The 20,683-nt window shown below is 47.1% G+C and overlaps 1 protein-coding gene across 1 annotated transcript; it reads right to left on the bottom strand.

Moving 5' to 3' along the window:
* Positions 1–4,788: 4,788 nt before the first annotated feature.
* Positions 4,789–17,846, bottom strand: LOC146764953 (TOG array regulator of axonemal microtubules protein 2-like). The gene is made up of 10 exons (XM_085563378.1): positions 17,692–17,846; positions 15,932–16,037; positions 15,136–15,371; positions 13,724–13,876; positions 12,449–12,566; positions 11,402–11,505; positions 9,794–9,998; positions 8,388–8,604; positions 7,247–7,333; positions 4,789–5,024 (listed from the first exon to the last, which is right to left on the bottom strand). The coding sequence occupies exons 1-10, from the start codon at positions 17,844–17,846 to the stop codon at positions 4,789–4,791; spliced, it is 1,617 nt and encodes a 538-aa protein (XP_085419504.1).
* Between the last annotated feature and the right edge of the window lie 2,837 nt (positions 17,847–20,683).

The following is a 20,683-nucleotide window of genomic DNA, read 5'->3' as shown; positions in this document are numbered from 1 at the left end:
ATATCCAATTCCCAGGTTTAACGTTGTGTATTTTTAGGTCCAATGGGGGACGTTGCACCATCAGTCCATGTTCCCAAAGCTGGTTATGATGTTTTGCTAATTGTGAAACATATTCATTAATCACACGGTCTCTATCATTAATCACACGGTCTCTAATTAAAACATTTGTTTGTGGGCTTTAAATTCTGTAGGACATTCCGTACACCATTTCAAATGCTGATATTCCTACATCTGCTTGGGGTCTGGTTCTGAGAATTAATAGTGCCATGGGTAGGCATTTAATCCATGATAATTTGGTTTCTATAATTAATTTAGTCAAAATAGTTTTAATTTCTCCATTCATCTTTTCAACTTTTCCTGAACTTTGTGGATGCCATGGTGTATGGTATTCCCACTTTATACTTAAGCTTTCTGTCAATTTTTTTGTCTTAAATTTTTCTTTTTTCCTACTTAACGATGGCATATCTGGACAATTGTTTACTTTCTACTATTTGTGATGACCCATCTATGAATAATACTTCTCTACATTGTAGTTCTTCTAAGTCTGACCTAATGCGTGTTTGTTGTTCGATTGTTTGAAAACAATTGTGTAATGGTTCATTACTTTTTCCTGAGTACAAAAATTCAGCGGGGTTAACTGCTCCAGTAGTTTTTAAAGATAATTTAGGGGATTCTATAAGTATTCCCTCATACTTTAATAATCGGCTATCTGTAAGCCATTTTTCTGCTTTTTGTTGTAACACTCCCCTGATGTTATGAGGCGCATATAAGACAACTTCTCTATTAAAAGTAATGCGATTTGTTTCCTCAAGCAATAGGGCAGCAGCAACAATGATCTGTAAACAACTCGGCCAACCCCTGCTCACAGGATCTAACAGCTTTGATAAGTATGCCACCGGTTTCTTTTGTCCGGCCCATTCCTGAGTTAATACTCCGAATGCCGTTCCTTCATGTATGTTAACAAATAAATGGAATGGCCGTTTTAAATCCGGGAGACTTAAAACCGGTGCTTGACTTAGCTCCCTTTTGAGATTAGCAAACTGCTCTTGATCCTGAAGAGTCCACTAGGGTATTTTGTCTTTAAGCAGTTGTTCATATAGGAATTTAACTTTAAAGCTGTAGTTCTCTATCCATTGCCTACAATACCCAAATAGCCCTAATGCCTGCCGAATTTGCCTCTTAGTGACAGGCATAGGTAATTCCAGAATTCCTTTAATACGCTCTGGATCTAGTATCTTCTGGCCGTTAAACAGATAATGTCCCAGATATTTTACTTTTTCCTCTGCAAATTGTAACTTTTCCTGTGATACCCGTAGTCCCTTTTGTGCAAGAAAGTTTAGGAGTCGAATGGTTTCTTTTCTTACATTCTCCCTATTATTCCCCGCTATGAGCAGATCATCTACATATTGTAACAGCACATTCCCCGTTTGTACTTGATATTCTGTTAAGAGCTCTTCTAGGGCCTGTCCAAACAGATTAGGGGACTCAGTGAACCCTTGGGGGAGCACGGTCCATCTTAATTGCTGTCTCCGGCCGGTCTCTATGTCTTCCCATTCAAAGGCAAAATAATTACGGCCTTCTTCTGCCAATGGACAGACCCAAAAAGCATCCTTTAAATCAATCACACTATACCAGGAGTTATGGGGTCCTAGTTTGCTTAGCAATGTGTATGGGTTTGCTACCACAGGGAACCGAGTAATAGTTCTTTTGTTTATTTCCCTTAGATCATGTACGAGCCGATATTTCCCATTAGGTTTCTTTACAGGCAAAATGGGGGTGTTAAAGGGTGACATACAGGGCTCTAAGATTCCTTGTGCCAATAATCGATCAATTTCTGGCTTCAATCCTCTTCGTCCTTCTAAGGATATGGGATATTGCCTTACCTTCACAGGTATGTGGGGTTCGGAAATTTGGATTTTAATCAGTGGCATTTCCAGTCTACTAATTGTGTCCGGAGAGTACCAGACATTTGGGTTAATTTGTTTTTGATCATCCACGGTCAAAGGATAAGCAGACACTGCCAACTCTTGATTTTTCACTTTAATTTCTAATTGTAATTCAATAATTAAATCTCGTCCTAACAGGTTAAACTCTGCTTCAGGGACGAGCAAGAGTTCACCCATTCCAAATTTATTTTCAGTTTCGAATACCACATTTTTGATTTTACTTACTTTAAAGGGTTCCCCTTTTGCCCCAATTACTTGTACTTTTTCAGGGGAAACCTTACATCCCTCAGGTATCTGTTTAATAGTTGATTTCTCAGCCCCAGTGTCTACTAAAAGGTGAACTCTTGTTTATGGGGACCTATTTTTAATTTTATCAAGGGCTTATAATGACTCCAGTCCCCTAAGATATAGAGCCCCTGACTCCCCTATTCTATTTTCAATGTTCCCTCATCCCTGATTCTTCCTCTGCAATTCCTCTTTATATGTCCCTTCTTTTCACAGTAAAAACAACACCTTTGTTCTCTCCTTCGGGTTAAGGAGTTTTTTATTATTTACCCAGAGGTTTAACTGCTGTCTCACCCAATCTTTTTCTGACCCATAGACTGGCCAAAATACATTTTTTTGAAATCTTCTTCCCTCCCCATATCTTAGTACAATATTCTATCATTTTTTGCTTATCTTTCCCTAGGGTTCCAGGGAAATATCTCCAATTATCTAAGATATATGCCAGAGGGGTATTCTTAGGTACAGTGGGTACCCTTCCCATGGGAGTTGAAGGCTTGCTGCCCTTCGCCCCCATCTTCTGGAATATCTCCACACACACACACACTCGCTCCTCTTGTTCCTGGCCCAGTCCCTCGCGGGAGATGGAAAATGCAGTACTTAAGAGTCCACACTTGCTTGGCTCAGTATATCGAACCTCTCATTCATTATATTCCAGGAAACCCAATCCCGCCCGAACGGAAAACCCATGAACAATTTCGCCGCGAACAATTTCGCTCTGTGAATAATTTCACTACTTACGCGTCCTGCGTCTTAGTCCGGACTCCTATGCACAGAATTTTTATGGGATTTTACCGGTCTCTCCTTTGCTCATTATCCTAGACTTTAGGTTCATCGGTAAGGTGGGGTAAGCTGTTGGTCGCGGGGCCGCGAAATGTCGCGGGGCGCCTCCCCGGAGGACCAAAGCCCACCGTTCCTTATCCGAGTCATGGCACCAGAAATTGTTATAAATTTACGCCACAACGGATCATAATCCAATTAGAATTTTATTAATTACTGCAAGTAGGATATGAGCAAAAACAGCGCTGGACGGCCGGAGAGGCTCTGCTCCCTCTCTGCTGTCCCGATTCGTCTAAACAGTCTTCTTTTTATTCCGTTCTTTCCATGAAGTCCTGACAGGCTCCTTTGTTTGCAGTTTCCTTCTGTTTACGTAAGCCGTAATTGTGGTTATCTTTATCTTGTATCGTCAGTCCCCAGGTGTTAAGTGTTTGTGATTTTTCTTTATCTTGCAAATGTTGTGTCCGCAGGCTATTTGTGTATCCTCGTTTCATAACCAATACCTTAGTCTGTAAGCAGTCTGTATTTTCTCACACTCCGTTTCCTATCCTCCGTCTGTGGTTTCTCACGAGTCCGTTTCCTAACCTTTATATATATATCTTAATAAACAATACCTCAGTCTGTGGTTTTCCACATCCAGTTAAAAAGATGTCATCAAAATTCAAAGATAAAGTCAAAACACATTATTCAAAACTATGAGAACATATGTACATCTCTAACTATACTAAAAGAAATCTATAAAAGTCTATAAAAATCTATAAAATTCTATAAATTTCAATAAAATTCTATATAGTTCTAAAAATGCTATGAATCCTATTCTTGAAACATTCTGCGGATGTTGGGAAGCTTCTTCCTGAGCCTGGAGGAAACAAATCTCTTCCGGACTGCAGGCAAGGACTTTATGGAAGAACATAAGTACATCTCTAACTATACCAGAAGAATTCTATAAAATTCTATATAGTTCTAAAAATGCTATAAAGCCTAGTCTTGAGACATTTGTTGGATGGTGGGTAGCTTCTTCCTGAGCTTGGAGGAAAGAGAGCTCTTCTGGACTGCAGGCAAGGACTTGGTGGTAAAGGGGACATAGAAGGTGTCCAGAGAAAACTTCTTGGTATCGCTACGACCAGTCAGATCTGCAAAGTGGAGAGACCAAGGGTAACAGCGGCCACAGTGCAAACCTAAAGCATATAAAGCTCCAGATTTCATGGGACAGACTCCTTGGAATCTTCTAAGGAGCTGCAGGGAAGCATGCTGCTGCTGGCAGCCCCTTGAAGCAGGCCCGGGGAAAACCCTGACCCGCTTCCACAGGGCTGCCACAGGAACAGCCTGGCCTCTGGGCTGCCCTGGGACAGCAGGGAGCCCAGAGCCCTGTGCTTTCCAGGAATGGCTCAGCTGCACATGCAGCCTCCTGCTCCTCTCCCTGCCCCACAGCTGAGCACTTGCAGAGCACAGCTGATTGCAGGGGCACATGCAGGGCACAGCTGTTCCCTGGCAATGTGCACAGGCTCTCTGGGCTGCCACAAGAGCCTTCCTCCCACCAGAGAGTGGCCCAGCTCCCCCCTCACCTTTTTGTGAGGCTGAGCCATGCTCAGCCTTCACATTGTCCTCATTGTTTGGAGTTGCTTCAGGGCTCCCATTTCATGACGATGAAGGGCGATGGAGAGAGCGGGGGTAGATGCACACCCTTCCTTAGTGTTTTGTCATTTTTGGCAGACGTAAATAAAGTCACATCCGGAGGTGTCCAAGTCAGAACTTTGTCATCTTTCCAGAGAACATGAGACCTTCACCAGCCCAAAATGTCAGAGAGGTTTTCCTGCACGCGTGGAGGCTTGCTGGCTGCACACTTCTTCAGCTTGGTGCCCATCACCTCGTAGAGGGCCAAGGCAAGCCTGGTGGCCACCGTGCGGATGCTGGCGCTTCGGACAGGCAGCGCCTTGTTCTCCAGGAAGGACCAGAGCACGGGCAGGGCGTAGCGCTCGACGACTTCAGGGCTCCTGGCATAAACCCACTCCACAAGCACTGCCGGGAGAGAGGCACAGCTTCTTACCCACCAGCCTCCATGCAAACAAGGGTCTACCTCTGCCTTTGCTTCTTGGAAGCCTTTCTGGCTAACATCAGCAAAATAGCACACAGAGCCCCATGATCCAGAAACGGGCAAAGCCGCTGATCATCCTTGAAACTGAACCACCAATACCTCAGGACTAATTTCTCCAAACAGAGCCTTGTCCCTGTGGCAGACTTTGTACTTTTACTAAATTATTTCACAATTTGTTTCTGCATGAACAATGAATGAAATATCAAATTGCCTTTTATTTCCATTTAGAAGTTGTCTAAACCCACACTGAAGATTTGGAAATGCACTGTAAGGAGGCAGTTGAGTGATTTCTAATAAAGGGGGTGATTCCATTTTGTAACTTCCATGTAAAGTGCCAGAAGTCTTATCTGACTCCCCTTTGCTCAGTGGCACACAGCAAAGGGCAGTATTAGAACACACTTCAAAGCCCCAGCCCACCAGAGATGGCAGCTGCTTGACAGCTGCCTTAGAAACATCGGTGACTAGCCAGTGTCTTTGGCAGAATGCTTTTGTGCCTTTCAACACGGAGCTGTTTCAAACCTTAGCATGTCTTAGGGAATTACCCAGACCCCACTGCCATGGAATTTGAGCATCTTCATGTTTTAATGGCAGTTCCCCTCCAAATGTTAGTGGCATTTTTTCTTACAATGTGCACTGAAATAGGGGCATAGAGAAAGAAAAATGCTACACAGGGGACTGAAATGTAATCAGAAGGCAAGTGTTTTCTCACATTGTCTCTGAAATCTGCTCTCTGCTCATTTTCTGGACTGAACTATATCAAAAACAGACAAAAATTTGCTAACAACAGGCTCCTTGCATGGCAGATTTGACTGAGGGGTTAAAACCTGAAATGCTAGGGAGACCAGTCTTATTTTCTGATCAGACAAAAAGTTATCTAGTAGCTACTTATTATTCTGTGGTGGAAGAGACTTCATTTTCTCTATGCTGTTAATCCACCAGCAGTCATCAACACTGAAACAGCTCCTGAAAGTACCCAAAACCAATCCTGCTAAGCAGGAAACGGGTAATGGTCCACATTTCAAAATGAGACTTCATTTGAGTTGAAATGCAAATAAAGTCATTGGTCACGACAGAACTTCAGAAAGAGCTATCTGTTCCCACTAAACCTGAGTGAGGACATTTGCACTTTCTAAAGTAGTCCTCATTTTTGTTCATTCCTTTATTTGAAAAAGAGATCAAAATAACTGCAAAACTATATTCCCTGTTCCTGGGGATCTACTGGATTCAAATGCTCTTTGATGGTGGTTTGAAAGAGCCTTTGACATTCCCAATCGCTGAACATGCCCTGTTCAGATTCATAAGGAAGACACAAAGACTATGAAACCTTCTATTTAAAGATGCTGGCATAATTAGCAGTGCCATTAGCCCCAGTTAAAGCAAGGCTATCAGTCGTCTTCTCTACTGTATGTTGAGATTGTCATTTTTCCAATCCTTGGCTACTGCTGACACAGCAAGCTCCTCTGAGGAATCAATTCTCAGCTGCATTTGTAGCATTGTGGACAGTGCTGACACAGGAAGAGGCTGTTTGCACAGCCTGAAATGCTCAGTGCAGTGCCATTTTCACAGCACAGGCAGGCAGCCTCAGCACTCTGCTTCTGCCCCTCTGCCCCCAAAGGCTGCCTTGCACTAAATCCATGCAAGGATAAGTGTGATAGACTCTAACAGAGTATCTGATAGAGTGAGATACACTCTGTGTGGTGAGTTTTGACCTAAGCTGTGACCCCAAGGCTCCGCATGCTTCAGCCTCAAAACTTTCCAAGAGCAAAACAAGAATTCTGTGAGAACAAAACAAACTGATCCCCTGAAACAGCATTTGCCACCATTTTTCCTAAAGGCTCACAGATGTCCCTGAGGCTCCAAGAGAGGAGCCAGCTGGGCTATTTTTAGCCCCTTCCTATCCTGGAGGTGGGTTCTGAGATGTCCCCGTGAGAGCTCAGCCCCCAGGCCCAGCGCCGCCCCCATCTCAGATGCTGCACAGCTCTGCAGCAGCCAGGGAAACCTGCCAGAGACACCTGCCCTGGGTATTGGGCAGGAGGGACAAGCTCAGCACCTCCTGCTGTGGCGGAGCTACTCTACTGTCCATTCCCAGGCATTCCCTGTAAATAATCCCCTAGAGGACCTCTTGGCTTAGAAGGGGAGGCCATACCTGTGATACACTCCGTGACAGCCAGCAGAGCTTCGCCATTCAGTTGGCTCCATTGGTTGCTGAGCTCTTTCATCAGTGATACTTTATCTACAAGTGAAACACACGTTTCTGCTTACTCTTCTGAGGTCATAGCAGAAAGGACAGTGGGGAGGGAAAGGGCAGGGGCAATCCCATTTTATAAAAGAAAGTCATATTCTGCTGATTTTTGAATCCTTTTCTTCTTTCCTGCCAGCCTACTTGGCAGGGTTAAAAGTTCCAAAAGAAAAGCTCTCCTTTCACATTTGAAAATCCAAAGTTGTCTTCTGTACCAGGAGCTAAGTTAACACATTTCACATCAGGCACCTCAAGAGTTCAGTTTCATGTAAGCACTGAAAAGGTTTTGCATCCCACAGTAAAAAGGAAGAACTCCATCCTTGGGACACAGAAAGGCACTGAGTCAGGCAGTTCATGAATTCACAGAGCAGCTGAGGTGGAGAAGGTGGAAACACCCCTTGAAGACCTGCCTCCTCACCACTCAATTTTTCAGGCATTTTCAGAGCTGACAACAATCTGTGTGGCAAAGGAATTTAGAGCAGCCCTTGTCTATGTAGGTGTTTGCTAGAGCCACCTTGCCCCATGCAAAACAACATGTGGAACAAGGCATGATTGACAGCTGGATTTAGACCAGTTTGTTCGAAGGAAATGAACTTGGTGAATCCTAAGTTCCCCTTTGAAAAAAGAAGACAAAGAAGAAAGGTGGAAAATAGGCAGCTAATGCCTATCATGTAGAGCCTTCCAGGTGGCTGCTCTGCAGAAGCTCTGATGGGCTGGTGTCCCTTCATGCCAACAGCAAAGCTGTTCATTTGGGAAGTCAGATGGGGCCCAAGCAAACTTTGCCTCTGAATTGTAGCAAAGCTGTAGTCCAGGACTTTGTCTTCAGATCAGCAGCACAGAGCCAAGGGCTCCTGGGACTTTTGGGAATTGCTGATCACATTCAAGCCTGTTGGAGGACTGGTTCCTAAGGACTGCACCTCCAAAGCTTCTGTGGGTGTCTGCGAGAGCCTTCCACAGACAACAGCAGCTGTCAAGGCACTCAGCGTTCTCTTGTGTCGCAGAGACAGAGACGCAGTTGAGGAGAGTCCATGCTGGGGCTCAGCCTCACCTAAATGAGCAATGGATCCTTCCAGCGCTCTCACAGCTGCGGCATGAATCCCGGGATCCTTTGAGTTTAGATTCTTTGTTATTCCTTCCACCAAACGGATGATCACGGGGCTCAGGGCATCTTCCAGGAGGCCTATGATTTCTGCCAGCACGTCCAGCGCCTTCTGCCTCACTCTCTTATGCGTGTCACATAGTCTCAGGTCAAAATAATCAAAAATCTGTGAAGAGAACAAATAACATGAGAACTTGATTAAAATGACCTTGTTTGAAGAGGGGGTGTGGAAATGAGCACTCAGCAATGTCAAAGGTGAAAGTGATCCTTTCTGTCAGGTCAGCCCTTGCATGCACAATTGCAATGTTTTCCTGTGGGCCTCTCGCTGGAATGGTTCTGCAACCTCATGCTGGTTGAAAGATTTTCATCTGTTTTAAAGAGGTTTAGTTGGGGACAGGAGAGTTCCTATGATGTTTCTCCCCAGCTATAAATCATTCAATCAATTCCCTTTATTAACTGATAAGACTACCTTTGCTTTACAAGAGTGGAAGCTGATATTTACAATGCCCGGGTTTCTATACAGTTGCCTCAAGTACTGAGGGCAATTATGATTCTGCCAAAACTATGGCTGGAGGAGATCTAGGTTTTATTTTGTTTGTCTCAGAACCTGTGTCTGGAGATGGGCAGGGCTCTGATCAACTCTTCCAGGACTCAGACCATTTCTCTAACTAACAGGTAGACTTCTAAAATGCAATGTGCTGTACAGCTCTCATTAGAGCAGGCTCAGTCCCTTGAAAGCCCATTATCAGGCACCAGTTTCTGGAAGAAGGGGAAAAAGCATCTACTGGGAGGAGAAAGGATAGCTCTGTCCTTAACTGTTTTCCTCCTTTTCCAAAGAGAAAAAAAAAAGCCCCCCAAGAAGGGTGAGCACCATCTTTACCTAGAGGAATAGGGACAAGGATGGAAATGAGTAGCCAGAGCTGTGCCTGTGCCAGACAAGATGGAGTTTCCAGAAGTATCCTTTAAAAAAATTTAGTTGAAACCAACCCAGCGTGAAACATCTCTTCCCCACTCAAACCCATTTTTTGTCCAGAGAATAAGTGCCGTTATTGCTTTCAATGGCTGGATTCCCTTCACATAACCCAACTGGCAGTAGGAGACAGCAGCAGTTAAACCAGCAGGAAATTCTGTCATCATCTGATCAACAGCATCAATATAGAAAGCTGCCAGACAAATACAGCTGGACTGAAAAAACTTGTCCTGAAGCCTGGACCTGAATTCAATTTCTCTGGGTAAGAGGGACCAGCCTGTCCCGAAGAGCCAGGATGTCCTGCCAAGACACACTGAATTAACTTTACTTCCCCAGGCCTGGGAAAGGAGCTGATGGAATGGAACAATGAAGATACCCTACATACTTGGACAATGTTAGTGGAGATGAGCTGGGGTTTGGTTTTGGACAGGTCTAGGAGGAGTGCCACTCCTTCCATCCGTGTCTGAAACTCCTTGGCTTCCAGGAGAAGGTAAAGCTTCTGGAGCGGCTTCATCTCTTCCACAGCTGGAGGTAACGTGACCTGGGCTTTTGCACGGTGTAGGAGGCGTCCATCAGAGGTAGACTCCACCCTGGAAAATAAAACCAAATTAGGACCTGTTGGTAATAATAGCTTCAGTTAATTGTGACCAAAACATCTTGAGGAGCTTTCCTAGTGATGTCATTTCAAGCTAGAATATCATGAGGCTCTGAAGAACAACGTGAGCCTCACGCCAGTCATTACAGGAGACAATCTGCAAGTAACATTCTCACACTGCTCACTCAGAAACACCAAGGATGAGCTGCATCTGATCTATCTTCAGATGACTTCCAAGGCGAACTGCTCACATTGCTTTGTGGGGAAAGATAGACGCTACTTCCAAGTTTAAATGCCTCCTCATATGGGAGGTGTGTGTCTTATAATAAGGAAACACATCATTCTGGAGAAGTGTCTCTACACCAGGCATGACAATCTGGAAAAGTAGCTCAGATGCATTTGAACAGATGAACAGGGGCGTATCTGAAGGGTCCAGAAAAGCAGTAACAGAGACAAAAACAGAAGCCAGACATGCCAGAACTATGCTCACATTTTGTTTGCTTCCCTAGAGACCAGATCCACAGCTTAACAAACCCACTGGGAACAATTCTCCTGGATCAACCTGTCTCTTCCATGAGCATGGGCAGATGCAAGCCATGCTACTGAGACATGTGGTCACTTTCCTGCCACCGCTGAGCGGGACAGCTCTAAATAAATCCCCTCTGTTATCAGAGGAGAACAGGCACAAGCAGCTCTGCCACTAGCATGAAGAGACAGCAAGAACCAAATTCCTGTCTTAAACGCTGATTGCAGCACAGGGGGAAATAAACCAAACATGCTGTCCATCAAGTAAACTATATGAAGGACAGGAATATCAAGACAAAAAGTCCACATTGAGGCACCTGTTGGCCAAAGTTGCTCAGGAATTCCCTTACTACTACTACTGCTACTACTACTCAAACGTCATACTGTTTGAGGGTAAAAAAGCCATGAATCAGCCAGGCCAAACCACATGGATGAGAACTGTATCTTTGGGGAATGGCATCTTGTTTCAAGACTGGGACTTCTCATTAAAACACCCATCTACAAAAAGACAAAAGACTACACTGGGATTTAAAAAGAACACCCTGGTTGCATTTCCTTGTCCCAAGTCAGGCAGCAGAAACCTGGCCCTCTTCGAGCCTCCACAACACTGCCCTTGCCACTGCACTGGATGGTCTGAGCTGTTACCAATGGGTGTCTTTTGTTGCCCAGTTTTTGTGGAAGCCTTCCAGAGAAGTTGTGTTCAGCATAATGCAGAAGTGGACAATTTTTATCCTAGAGCATTTGTAGGGAAAGGAAAGAATCTCTGGCACTGGTCATCTCCAGCAGAAAGATTTTCCTGAGGAAGAGGCATGTAAAGCACATGTCATGTGCTTTGTCACATCTAACAAAAGTGCTCCCATCTGACAAAAGTACCGATTGCTAGAAGGCGATGTGGCCTGGGGCTTCTTTGAGCCGTCGCTCCTCTTCTTCACCAGGTTCTTCACAGATGGGCGTTCAGCCTTCTGGTTTTCCATCCCCTACAAAGACATCAAGAAACTCCATGAATCTTTAGAATTCAAAATAGGGAATTCCTGGATTAAAACACAAGTTAGAACCAGGACCACTGCTACCAAGGCTTAAGGAAACATTTCCTAACTTACAGAAATAAATGGAGCAGAGATTCAGTGATGCCAACTCTTTGTTTACAATAGCCCAAGGCAGGTTATGGGTGCTGTCATACGGCAGTGAGCAGCAGTCTAAAATCCTAAATTCATTATTCTTGAGCATAAATGGGAATAATGCAAACTGGTAGGCAATGAGTGTTCTCAATGGAAGCAGCAGATTTGGACTCCTTGGGGGTTGGCCCACTATTTGGTTCAACACTTACTCTCCCTGCTCCTGCACAAAGTCACACTCCCTTCTATAATGTAGATAAAAAGAAGAAAATCCCCCCCAAACAAACAAACTATTTTCCACTGGATGCTGATGGATTCACCAAGCCTCTTCCAGCTCCACAAGGCTTGACAGCAGGGAAGATATTCCCAAAAGACCAACAGTAATTATAGCAATTAGGTTTGACTTGGACATCTTTTGTATATTTGGAAATGTCCTTGGCACCACTACTTCTGGTGTCTTTTGCAAAGACACTGTTATCCTCAGAAGCACTATTCTCACTTAACTGCTTGACTGGGGGCAGAGTAGGGAGAGCCCGTGGGGCCTTGCCCTTGGATGTAAACCCATTTTCTCCTCTTTCCCTTTCCACTTTGTGATATTCAAAGAATTCAAAGCCCCACTTTTTCCCAAATAATATCAGTTCCTCTGTGGTCTGCAGATGAACAGGCTGGGGATTAACAGCTCATTCCAGGAGCAAAATGATGCAGCAGAAGAGGAATGAGGTAAAGACACATCGAGTATGTTTGATCTCATATTAGCAGTGGCAATACTTGCACAAAGGAGACACTGCTTCTGCCAAGCACTTACTTTCTTCTTAATTCTTGCCAGGATATCTTCCAGGTCATGGGTGGAAAGAGATTGTTCCAAAAACTTCTTAAATTTTGGATTATTCAGCAGCATCTTCACCATCTCCTGTCCATAATGCCTAAGGAAGGAAGGAAGGCAGGAAATGAAAAGTGAACAAAGGAAGAGTGTTAAGAGAAGCAGCTGATACCTTAAACTGATCAGGTGCAATCCTTGCAAGAGAAGGCATTACCTACTCAGCAAAGAGGGAGATTTGCTTCACTGGACACTGCACAGTGTTGTCAGCTGAACACAAGGGACAAGAGGAGAATGTGGGGCCACAAAAAAATACCATTTCACTCTGAAACTGTGGGTGTGCTTCTGTGGGATCAAAGGATCCCAGGGAACAGGCAAAACACATCTGCTTTGTTGTCAGAGCCTATTAGCAATGTCCTGCTGCCATTGCACAATAATTTGCCTTTCTTTCACTGGCAGGGAAGCCGGAACAAAACACCTCATGCTTGCTTTGGATTATTCTATACTATATAGAATAATCAGGGGCATGGGCAGATAGTTGCTCTGGTGTCCCTGGCAGCTATTAATGGGAATTTCATCATCAAAGTAAGGGGATTTTGGTGGTTTGGGTTGGTTTTGCCACTAGGAAATGACAGATTTCTTCAAGAAGAAATTTGGAGGTCACTGAGCCACAGATAACAGCATTCTACAAACCTGCAGAAGTAGTTTAGAAAGACTGAATACATAGGCTAAAGACCTCTGAAATATTTCTAGGGAAGTCTTAGGTTAATGTGAAATAGATGTTTGGGATCCTTCAGTGATGAAGCCAACACTTTGCCTTTATCGTGTGCACCTAAGGCCAGTCAAAACTTTTTGACTGGCTAATCAGAGCTCTTTTGATCTCAGTAAAGAATCCTTCAAGTCACAGGAAGTTGGCAATGCTCTTTCTTGGTGGCCAAGCTCAGGTTACCCACTACAGTCATTTCCCCAGGCCATCCAGAGCAGTGGTCACAGCACCAAGGCTGACAGAGATCAAGAAGTGTTTGGACAATACTCTCAGGCACATGGAGTAACTCTTGGGGTGTCCTGCACACAACCAGGAGCTGGACTTGATGACCCCGATGGGTCCTTTCAAACTCAGCATATTCCATGATTCTGTGACCCTTATCCACACTGTGAGGTAACTTAATGTAACCTTTAGTTTCCACTCCTTTGTAGTTTTACCCTTTATAGCCAGACACAAAACCATGTTCCCGTTTTGGGAGGTGAAATGAAGATCATTACCTTGTGTCCTGGTGACAGTCCTGAGCAAGTGTCCCTGCCACGTGTGCCAGTGTCTCAGCCCTGGGTGTGCCTGCCAGCTTCGTGACTCCAATTCTCTGCACCAAGGACAGGAGGAGCTCGGCCGCGCACTTCCGCACCTGGACGTAGCGGCTCCTGGGAAGAAGAGAGCAAACCCTGGGCACAGGGAGAAGGAGCAAGAGCAGCACAGGCCTTGGCCAGAGCCTGCTCCCTGTCCTTGCTGGGGGAAGGAGGCCTGGGCTCTCCCTGCAACTTCAGACACCTGTAGAAGGTTCTGTCCTCAGATAAACACAACGTTAGCAGGGAAAACACGCTGTGGGGCGGGAAGTTGCCGATATCCAGCAATGCAGCCTCTGTCTTTTATAAAGATTGGCAAGGGATACATCTGAGTGTTTTGACCCTATTCCAAAGCTGAGGAAAGGGTGGCAGGCATTTTGGCCAGGTTGTCCTGATCTAGAGACTGTCTCTTGGGAACTGTCAGGCCCAGCACCAACACTTAAGGCAGCATTTTCTTCAGCTGTCCCGTTGCACTCAGCCTGTGAAGGTGCCTGTCAAGTGATTCATCATCTCAAGGCTAAGCTGAAATATCAGTTTGAATGGAAAGTAGAGCTCTCAGGCCAGGACAGTCATACAAGCCTCCTTTTGGCAGGAGCTGCACCTGCTGTGCAGGCAGTGCCACACCCAGCACATTCTGCCCCATGTGCTGCACGCCCCAGCAAGTACCCTCCGTATTTCTCACGTTAATTGAATCATGAGGATACGTGGTTTTTCCCAGCACTGCAAAATACCCAACAGCGCTCACAGCGGTAATTGCAAATGTTTTCCCTCTTCCCAAAAAAGCACAAGGCTTTCTCCTTGGCCTTTGCAGGCACTTTCATTTCCCCAGTGGTCACCAGGTCTAGGAAAAGCTGACAGACTGGGAGAACTCCAGGAAGCAGCAGGAAGCTGAGTCAGAGGAACTTTAGACTGGATATTAGGAAAAGGTTTTTCACCCAGAGGGTGGTTGGGCACTGGAACAGGCTCCCCAGGGCAGTGGTCACAGCATCAAGCCTGACAGAGTCCAAGAAGCATTTGGACAACAATCTCAGGCACTTGGTGTGAGCCTTGGGCCCTTCTGTGCAAGGCCAGGAGCTGGACTCAATGGTCCTGATGGGCCCCTTCCAACTGCCCCTATTCTACAGATCTGTGATTCTGAGAACTAAGAGGCTGCAGCAGGGCAGAAATAGGTGACAAGAGGAAAGAAATGAGGTTGAAAGAGAATCAAGTCCCTGAGTTCACAGGAGACCCAGGATACAGGACCCTTCCCTGCGACCATTCCCATTCTCTCTCTCTCACCCCTTCCCCCACCCACACAGGAGAAGGTGAAGAATATCACTCAAAGAAGAAGAACCTACTTGGCTCCCTTGTCCATGAGAACAGTCATTGCTCGTGCAGGAGTCACCTTCTCTACCATGATGGCCAGGGCCTGACAGGCTGCCTTCTGAACAAACTCTGGGGAGTTCCACACCATGTGGAGAAGGACCGGAGCAACCTCATCCACCTCGGAATCCATGTCCTTCCTCAAGAGTGCAAACAGCTCTCCCAGAGTGACGATTGCAGAGCAAGACAGCTTTGACCGCAGGCTGGTCACCTGGGGAAGTCATGAGGGGAAACATAAGAATCACCTTGAAAAGAAAACCAGTTGCCTTAGACAAAACTCCCGGGAAATCACAACACCTCCCACTGTGTCCAGAGGAGCAAAAAAGCACAGTAAGAGCAGAAGAGCCCAAGCACAGAAAGGTACCTCCTCTGGCACCAATTTCTGCCCTCAGACCTGCTTACTACAGGCCTAAAAAATATATTTCACTAAAGTGTGCTACTTGACCCTTCTGTAATAGCAACTGCTTTGATTTTAGGGCCTTTTGTTTGAAAAAGAAGCAATTAACGCAAGGGCTGCTTTCAAACCATAAAGGCACAAGTCATAAAGATAAAAGACTCAGGTGCTCCTGTTCAAAAAAGCAACAGCTGTAGTTGAAGCACTCAGACAGGAAACACAAAACACAGGCTCAGGTCTACAGACTAATTTGCAGTGTTGAATTACAGCTTGGGCAGAGAAGGCACACCCTGAGCACACATGGAGATGAGCGAGCACACAGCTACTCTACACACTGTGTATGAAGTGTGGGGGACAATTCAGAACAATGTTCTCACCTCGCTGGTAACTGCCAAGCAAATCTCACGAAGTCGACAAAGCAGGACTTCTGAATGGGACTCAGCCAGCTGTTTGATGATGCAGAGTCCCTTCTCCTTCATCTCCCTGAAAGGCAAGTACCAAAAAGATGGATTTTTCTCTAGCCAAGAGCTAGGCAGCACCCTCTGAAATGACCAGGCTGGCAGCTCAGTCAAACCATGGGAGGTGCTTTTCATAGCGTAGTTAATGAAATCATAGACTCAGGATGCTGTGGCTGTCAAAAGCATACAAAACTCCAAGAGGCAAACAGGGGGGTGTCAGAGTCTTCATTTGTGGCCTTTCTGAAAACCTCTGGCACACCAAGTTTCTCTGTCACTACTTCCTAGAAGTTGTGAGGCCAGGCCATGCTGCTGTTTCTTGTCACGTCCCTGTACCTGTCCCTGAGACACAGTCCCATGGGGCTGTTCCTGGGACATTTTCCTTCTTTGTCAGCCCCAGCAGGCAGTTCAGCAGGGAGAGTCTGCGCTGCCACTCTGGAGCCAAGTTTCCACTCTATAGTCTTGGCCTGTGTGTCACCTACTCCACTGCACTGCACACTTTCCCCCAAAAAGCATCAGAGTGTCCCAGAACGGTTCCACCCCTGGGCAAGAACTGTTGAAACCCTGGCTTTTCCCAAAACACTCCTACCTAAAACAACCCCCACAACAGCAACATGTTATTTAAGAGGTGCAAACAACTCTATCTCTCAGCACTTGCTTTGCGCAGGCTCTCAGCTACAGGAAGGTCTGAGGGCTGCAGCACAGGGCTGGTGACCGATCCCACGGGCACCCCTGGGTGTCCTCCAGACCCCCACACCTGCAGGAGCTCTCTGCACCTCACAGGGCACCAAAGAGAAAGGGGAAGAGAAAGCAGAAGAGAAAAGGCAAAGCAAAGGCGACTGCACAAGGAGGCAGATTTTTCATGCTTATCCCAGTGGGAATGGAGGCCTTATCCCCCTGTGTGAATGAAGCATCCAGCAGAGAGTGGATGCTAACCCAGACATCACAAAGAGAACCAGTATCACCTGGCATTTGTAGAGTTATCACCTCTGGGCCTCCTTCTGTCTGTGTAAAATGTTGGGACACATTGTGAGTATTGACAAAACATCTCAGGCCCATATAAAGCAGTGAGAAGGAAAAGTTGAATTCCAAAAATGCAAGGCTCCTAGAGGATTTTCTTTCTTTTTCCTTCTCTTCTGCCATGAGCTCTTCAGAAGTAATGACAGACTGAGGGACTTGAAAGCACAACTCAGTCGGTTTCTCAGAAAGAGGAACTCCCTGAAGCTGCTTCTGGGACTGCCATGCAGGAGGTCACAGGGAGACCCTGTCACCTGCCATTGCTGGCAGCAGTGGGAGCAGAGAGGAATCTTACTCAGTCCCACTGGCCTAGTGGCCCAAGGCACCCAAACCTGCACTCCAAACTGCTGCCATCCTGCTTCTCCCTTCAGCCAGCAAATCATGTCGTTCCAGGGCCTTCTCTCTCCCCTCAAGATTTCCTTTGCAGCCCCGTGGAGCAGCAGGCAAAGCGAGGAAGCAGCACGGACCTGCTGCAGCTGGAGCACTGCTGCAGAGCAAGGCTGAGAAAAGGCTGCTCTCAAATCTTGATCCTCTCAGTGCTCTGCAGTGGTTTCAGCAGTGCCCTTCGGCCCTCTGGACTCTCGGGGCTCAGAGGCAGCAGCAAGACTCACTTCTAACCAACCTTAATGCTAAGAGGGACGCAGCGTGAACGGGGCCTTTCTTACCAGTCGTCGCTGCCGAGCGAGGACAGTGCCTCCTGCAAGGACTGCTGTGGGTCTGCAGAGGCCGTGTCCTTCTGCCCAGTCCCACGGCGCGGCTGCTCTCGGCGCTGGGCACCAGCGGCCGTCTGCGAGGTCACTGTAAGGACAGGGTCGGCCATGGGCGCTGCAGCCCCGGGCAGGGCACCCCGCCATGGAGCGTCCTGCAGCCCATCTCCCAGCCAGGGCTCCCTGGGCACACACGGGCACTGGGGCAGAGGCTTCCCTGCTGCCTGGCGCCTTGGGCTCCTTGCTTTCCCCCAGCCTCCCCGGCTGGGCACAGCTCCAGGCTGAACCTGACCATGGCCCCGCAGCGCCAGCTCCCCAGTGCCACAGGGGCCACAGCCAGCGGCAGGTTCCTGCGGCCGCAGAGCTCCCGCTCCCTGCCAGACAGGGCCGGCAGCAGGGCTGGCCAGCCAGGAGGGAGCCCCTCAGGTGCCTCTCTTGCCTCAGCGCCCTGATTTCCCCCAGCCCTGGGGATGGGGCACTCTGCAACTCCCTGAGGATAAACCTGCAGCTGCCTGGCCACAGCACCGAGCCAAGGCTGAACAGCCCAGCCCTGCTGGGCCCGGCTCAATCCCCACGGAGCAGCTGCCAGGGAACAGCCACACCTGACCCTTCCCACCTGACAGTGCCTCTGCCTCCACTGACCTCAAATATCCTAGACAGCAGCCAGCTGAGTGTACATACATTTAGCCTGCTATTGGGAAGGGAGTAATTTATGGATTTGCTTCTTTCCAAGCATCATGAACCTTTACTCTTTCAGAGGTACACACTTGCTGTATTTCAAAGATGCTGAGGTGAAATTTATTTGTCACCAAATGGATGTGTTTGCATACTGTGCACTGCCTAAGCTTTCTCTTGCAATTTCCAGTCTAGATGGTTGATAAAAAAGCCTTCCAAATGCAAACTGGGGAAAAAAGAATGCGAACACCGATGCAAATTGTTGGCAGACGCACTCTCTTGATAAAAAGCTGCATGCAGAGCCGGACAGCAGCACAGGCAGAGGGCCCAGATGGTGAGTGCACAACTGATCCTGGTGGTTCTCGTAGGTGCACGGTGAACACACCCTGGCAGGCTGCCCTGCAGCTCATCCCTGCAGTCACAGCAGCCTCCTGGCACCAGTTATCCAGATGGGCAAAAGGCAGAGCTTAGGCCTTTACCCCGATTTCATTCAGCTCAACTTTCCAATGGATTTCTAGAACCAACTGCTACAGTACTACCAAGCTGGAGTAACTCCAAAGTAGATTTGATGTTCAATCTCAGGACAGGCTATGGACCCGAGGTGCCAGCTGTTCTGCCTGAGGCAGGAGGCAGTTTGTGCTCCTTGTGCAAGGAAAAACCCGTGCAGGGAAAAAGCTGCCAGGGAGCAGGCTTACCTGTGGAGTTGCGTGGGAAGCTGCCATCCCCATGGATGGTGGACGTACTGGGCAGTAAGGGCACGTTGTCCTTCACAACCTGCTTCTTCAAGTCGCTACCAGGCTGTTTTCTCTGCCCACTAGCAGCTGTGCCATCGACAGGTGGTAGCCTAAAGCCTGCAGGGACCAAAGAGGAGCTTGTAAGTGGAGGGTGCTGGGCAGGGTGACAGTCGAAAGTCCAAGGAAACTCGCTGGAGGTGGGTAACATCTCTGTTATCCCAAAGAACTTCAAGTATAACAATGGCACACTAACATGGGACAGTGATCACAGAATCACAGAATATTAGAAGAGTTTGGGTTGGAAGGCACCTTTAAGCACCATCTAGACCAACTCCTATGTACAGGGACATCTTCATCTAGATCAGAGCCCCATGTAAAGTGGCCTTGAACACCTTCAAGGATGAACCAACAACAGCTTCTCTGGGCAAACCCTTCCAGCTTTTCATCCCCTTTAATTTAAAAACAAATTCTCCCTCATATATAATCTAAATCTACCCTCTTCTAGCTTAATAGCAAATTGCAGTGATGCTTGCCCTAAGAAACAAGGAAGAGCCAGTATTTCTTTGCTTTTGTTGTCCTGTTGCAGAGGCTGTCAGGGGAAGTTCCCAAAAGAAAGTGCAGATAACCTTGCATGATGCTCTCGGGCTGAGTGTTGCCTCCTTAGGGCCCTGCTGCCGCCCTCGGGGCAGCGCTCCCAGCCCTGCAGTCAGAGCCCCTGGGCCGGGATTCAGTCGGGAACGCTGCTTGCTCCTGGGGCTACAACAGAAGCAATGGATGGGGCTTCAGCACAGCTCAGCAGTGCCAGCTCCTCAGCAGGGAGCGGCAGGAGGAGGAGCTCTGGTGTTTTAATCAGAAGGAGCTGGACTTTGTTTCTTCCAGGCTGCAGCCTGGTTGAAAAGCATTCTTTTGGACTTGCCTTCCCTGGAGGCTGCTCTCCAGGAGAGTCTGAAGCCCCAGTGTACTTTGCAAGACAGAATTTTCTACTCTGAAAGACTGCAGAGGTGAAGGTGGGAAGCTGATATTCTGGTACTGACTCAGTGAGGCTATGGGCAAGACACTTCATGCATCTGTATTTTTCTTTGGCAAACAGAAATAAATCCTATGCAAGCTTCCGCCCCAATGCAAGCCAAACAGCATCCCAGCCTGATTGCAACACTGTGCAAAGGGCAAGCAAGTGGTCAGAAAGGACCACAAGTGTAGCCAACACTTACTTGCTCCAGCTGCATCCCCAGGCTCAACTGGCTTAAGAGGAAGCTGCAAGGATGCTTGATTTTGTCTCCTTCTCTCCAACTCTTTCTCCAGAAGCTCCATTTTCTTCCGCTCCAAGTTCTTTTGAGCCAACTTGCACAATGCAGGACGGATCTAGGTGCAATGGAAATACAGCACAGACTGTAAGCACAGACACACAAACTAAACACAACATCTCATCAGGAGCACAGAGTCCACAGAGTGCTACAGGCTTCAGTGCAGCTCCACAGATATTCCAATAGTTTCAGAGGAAGGTCTCCCATCCTCACCCTGGCTATTACACACAGTGAGGT

This window comes from Lonchura striata, chromosome 30 (genome assembly GCF_050655825.1).
Source record: "Lonchura striata isolate lonStrDom1 chromosome 30, ASM5065582v1, whole genome shotgun sequence".
Taxonomy (NCBI): Eukaryota; Metazoa; Chordata; class Aves; order Passeriformes; family Estrildidae; genus Lonchura; species Lonchura striata.
This window is presented reverse-complemented; position numbering and strand designations above follow the sequence as displayed.

Coding starts and splice junctions, on each gene's coding strand:
- LOC146764953 (XM_085563378.1), bottom strand. CDS start 17,846: ATGGCCGACCCTGTCCTTACAGTGACCTCGCAGACGGCCGCTGGTGCC. Junction 9,999..11,401: donor ACATCGCCTTCTAGCAATCG/GTACTTTTGTCA, acceptor TTTATTTTCCAG/GGTGGAGTCTACCTCTGATG. Junction 7,334..8,387: donor AGGATCCATTGCTCATTTAG/GTGAGGCTGAGC, acceptor TTTCACTTGTAG/ATAAAGTATCACTGATGAAA.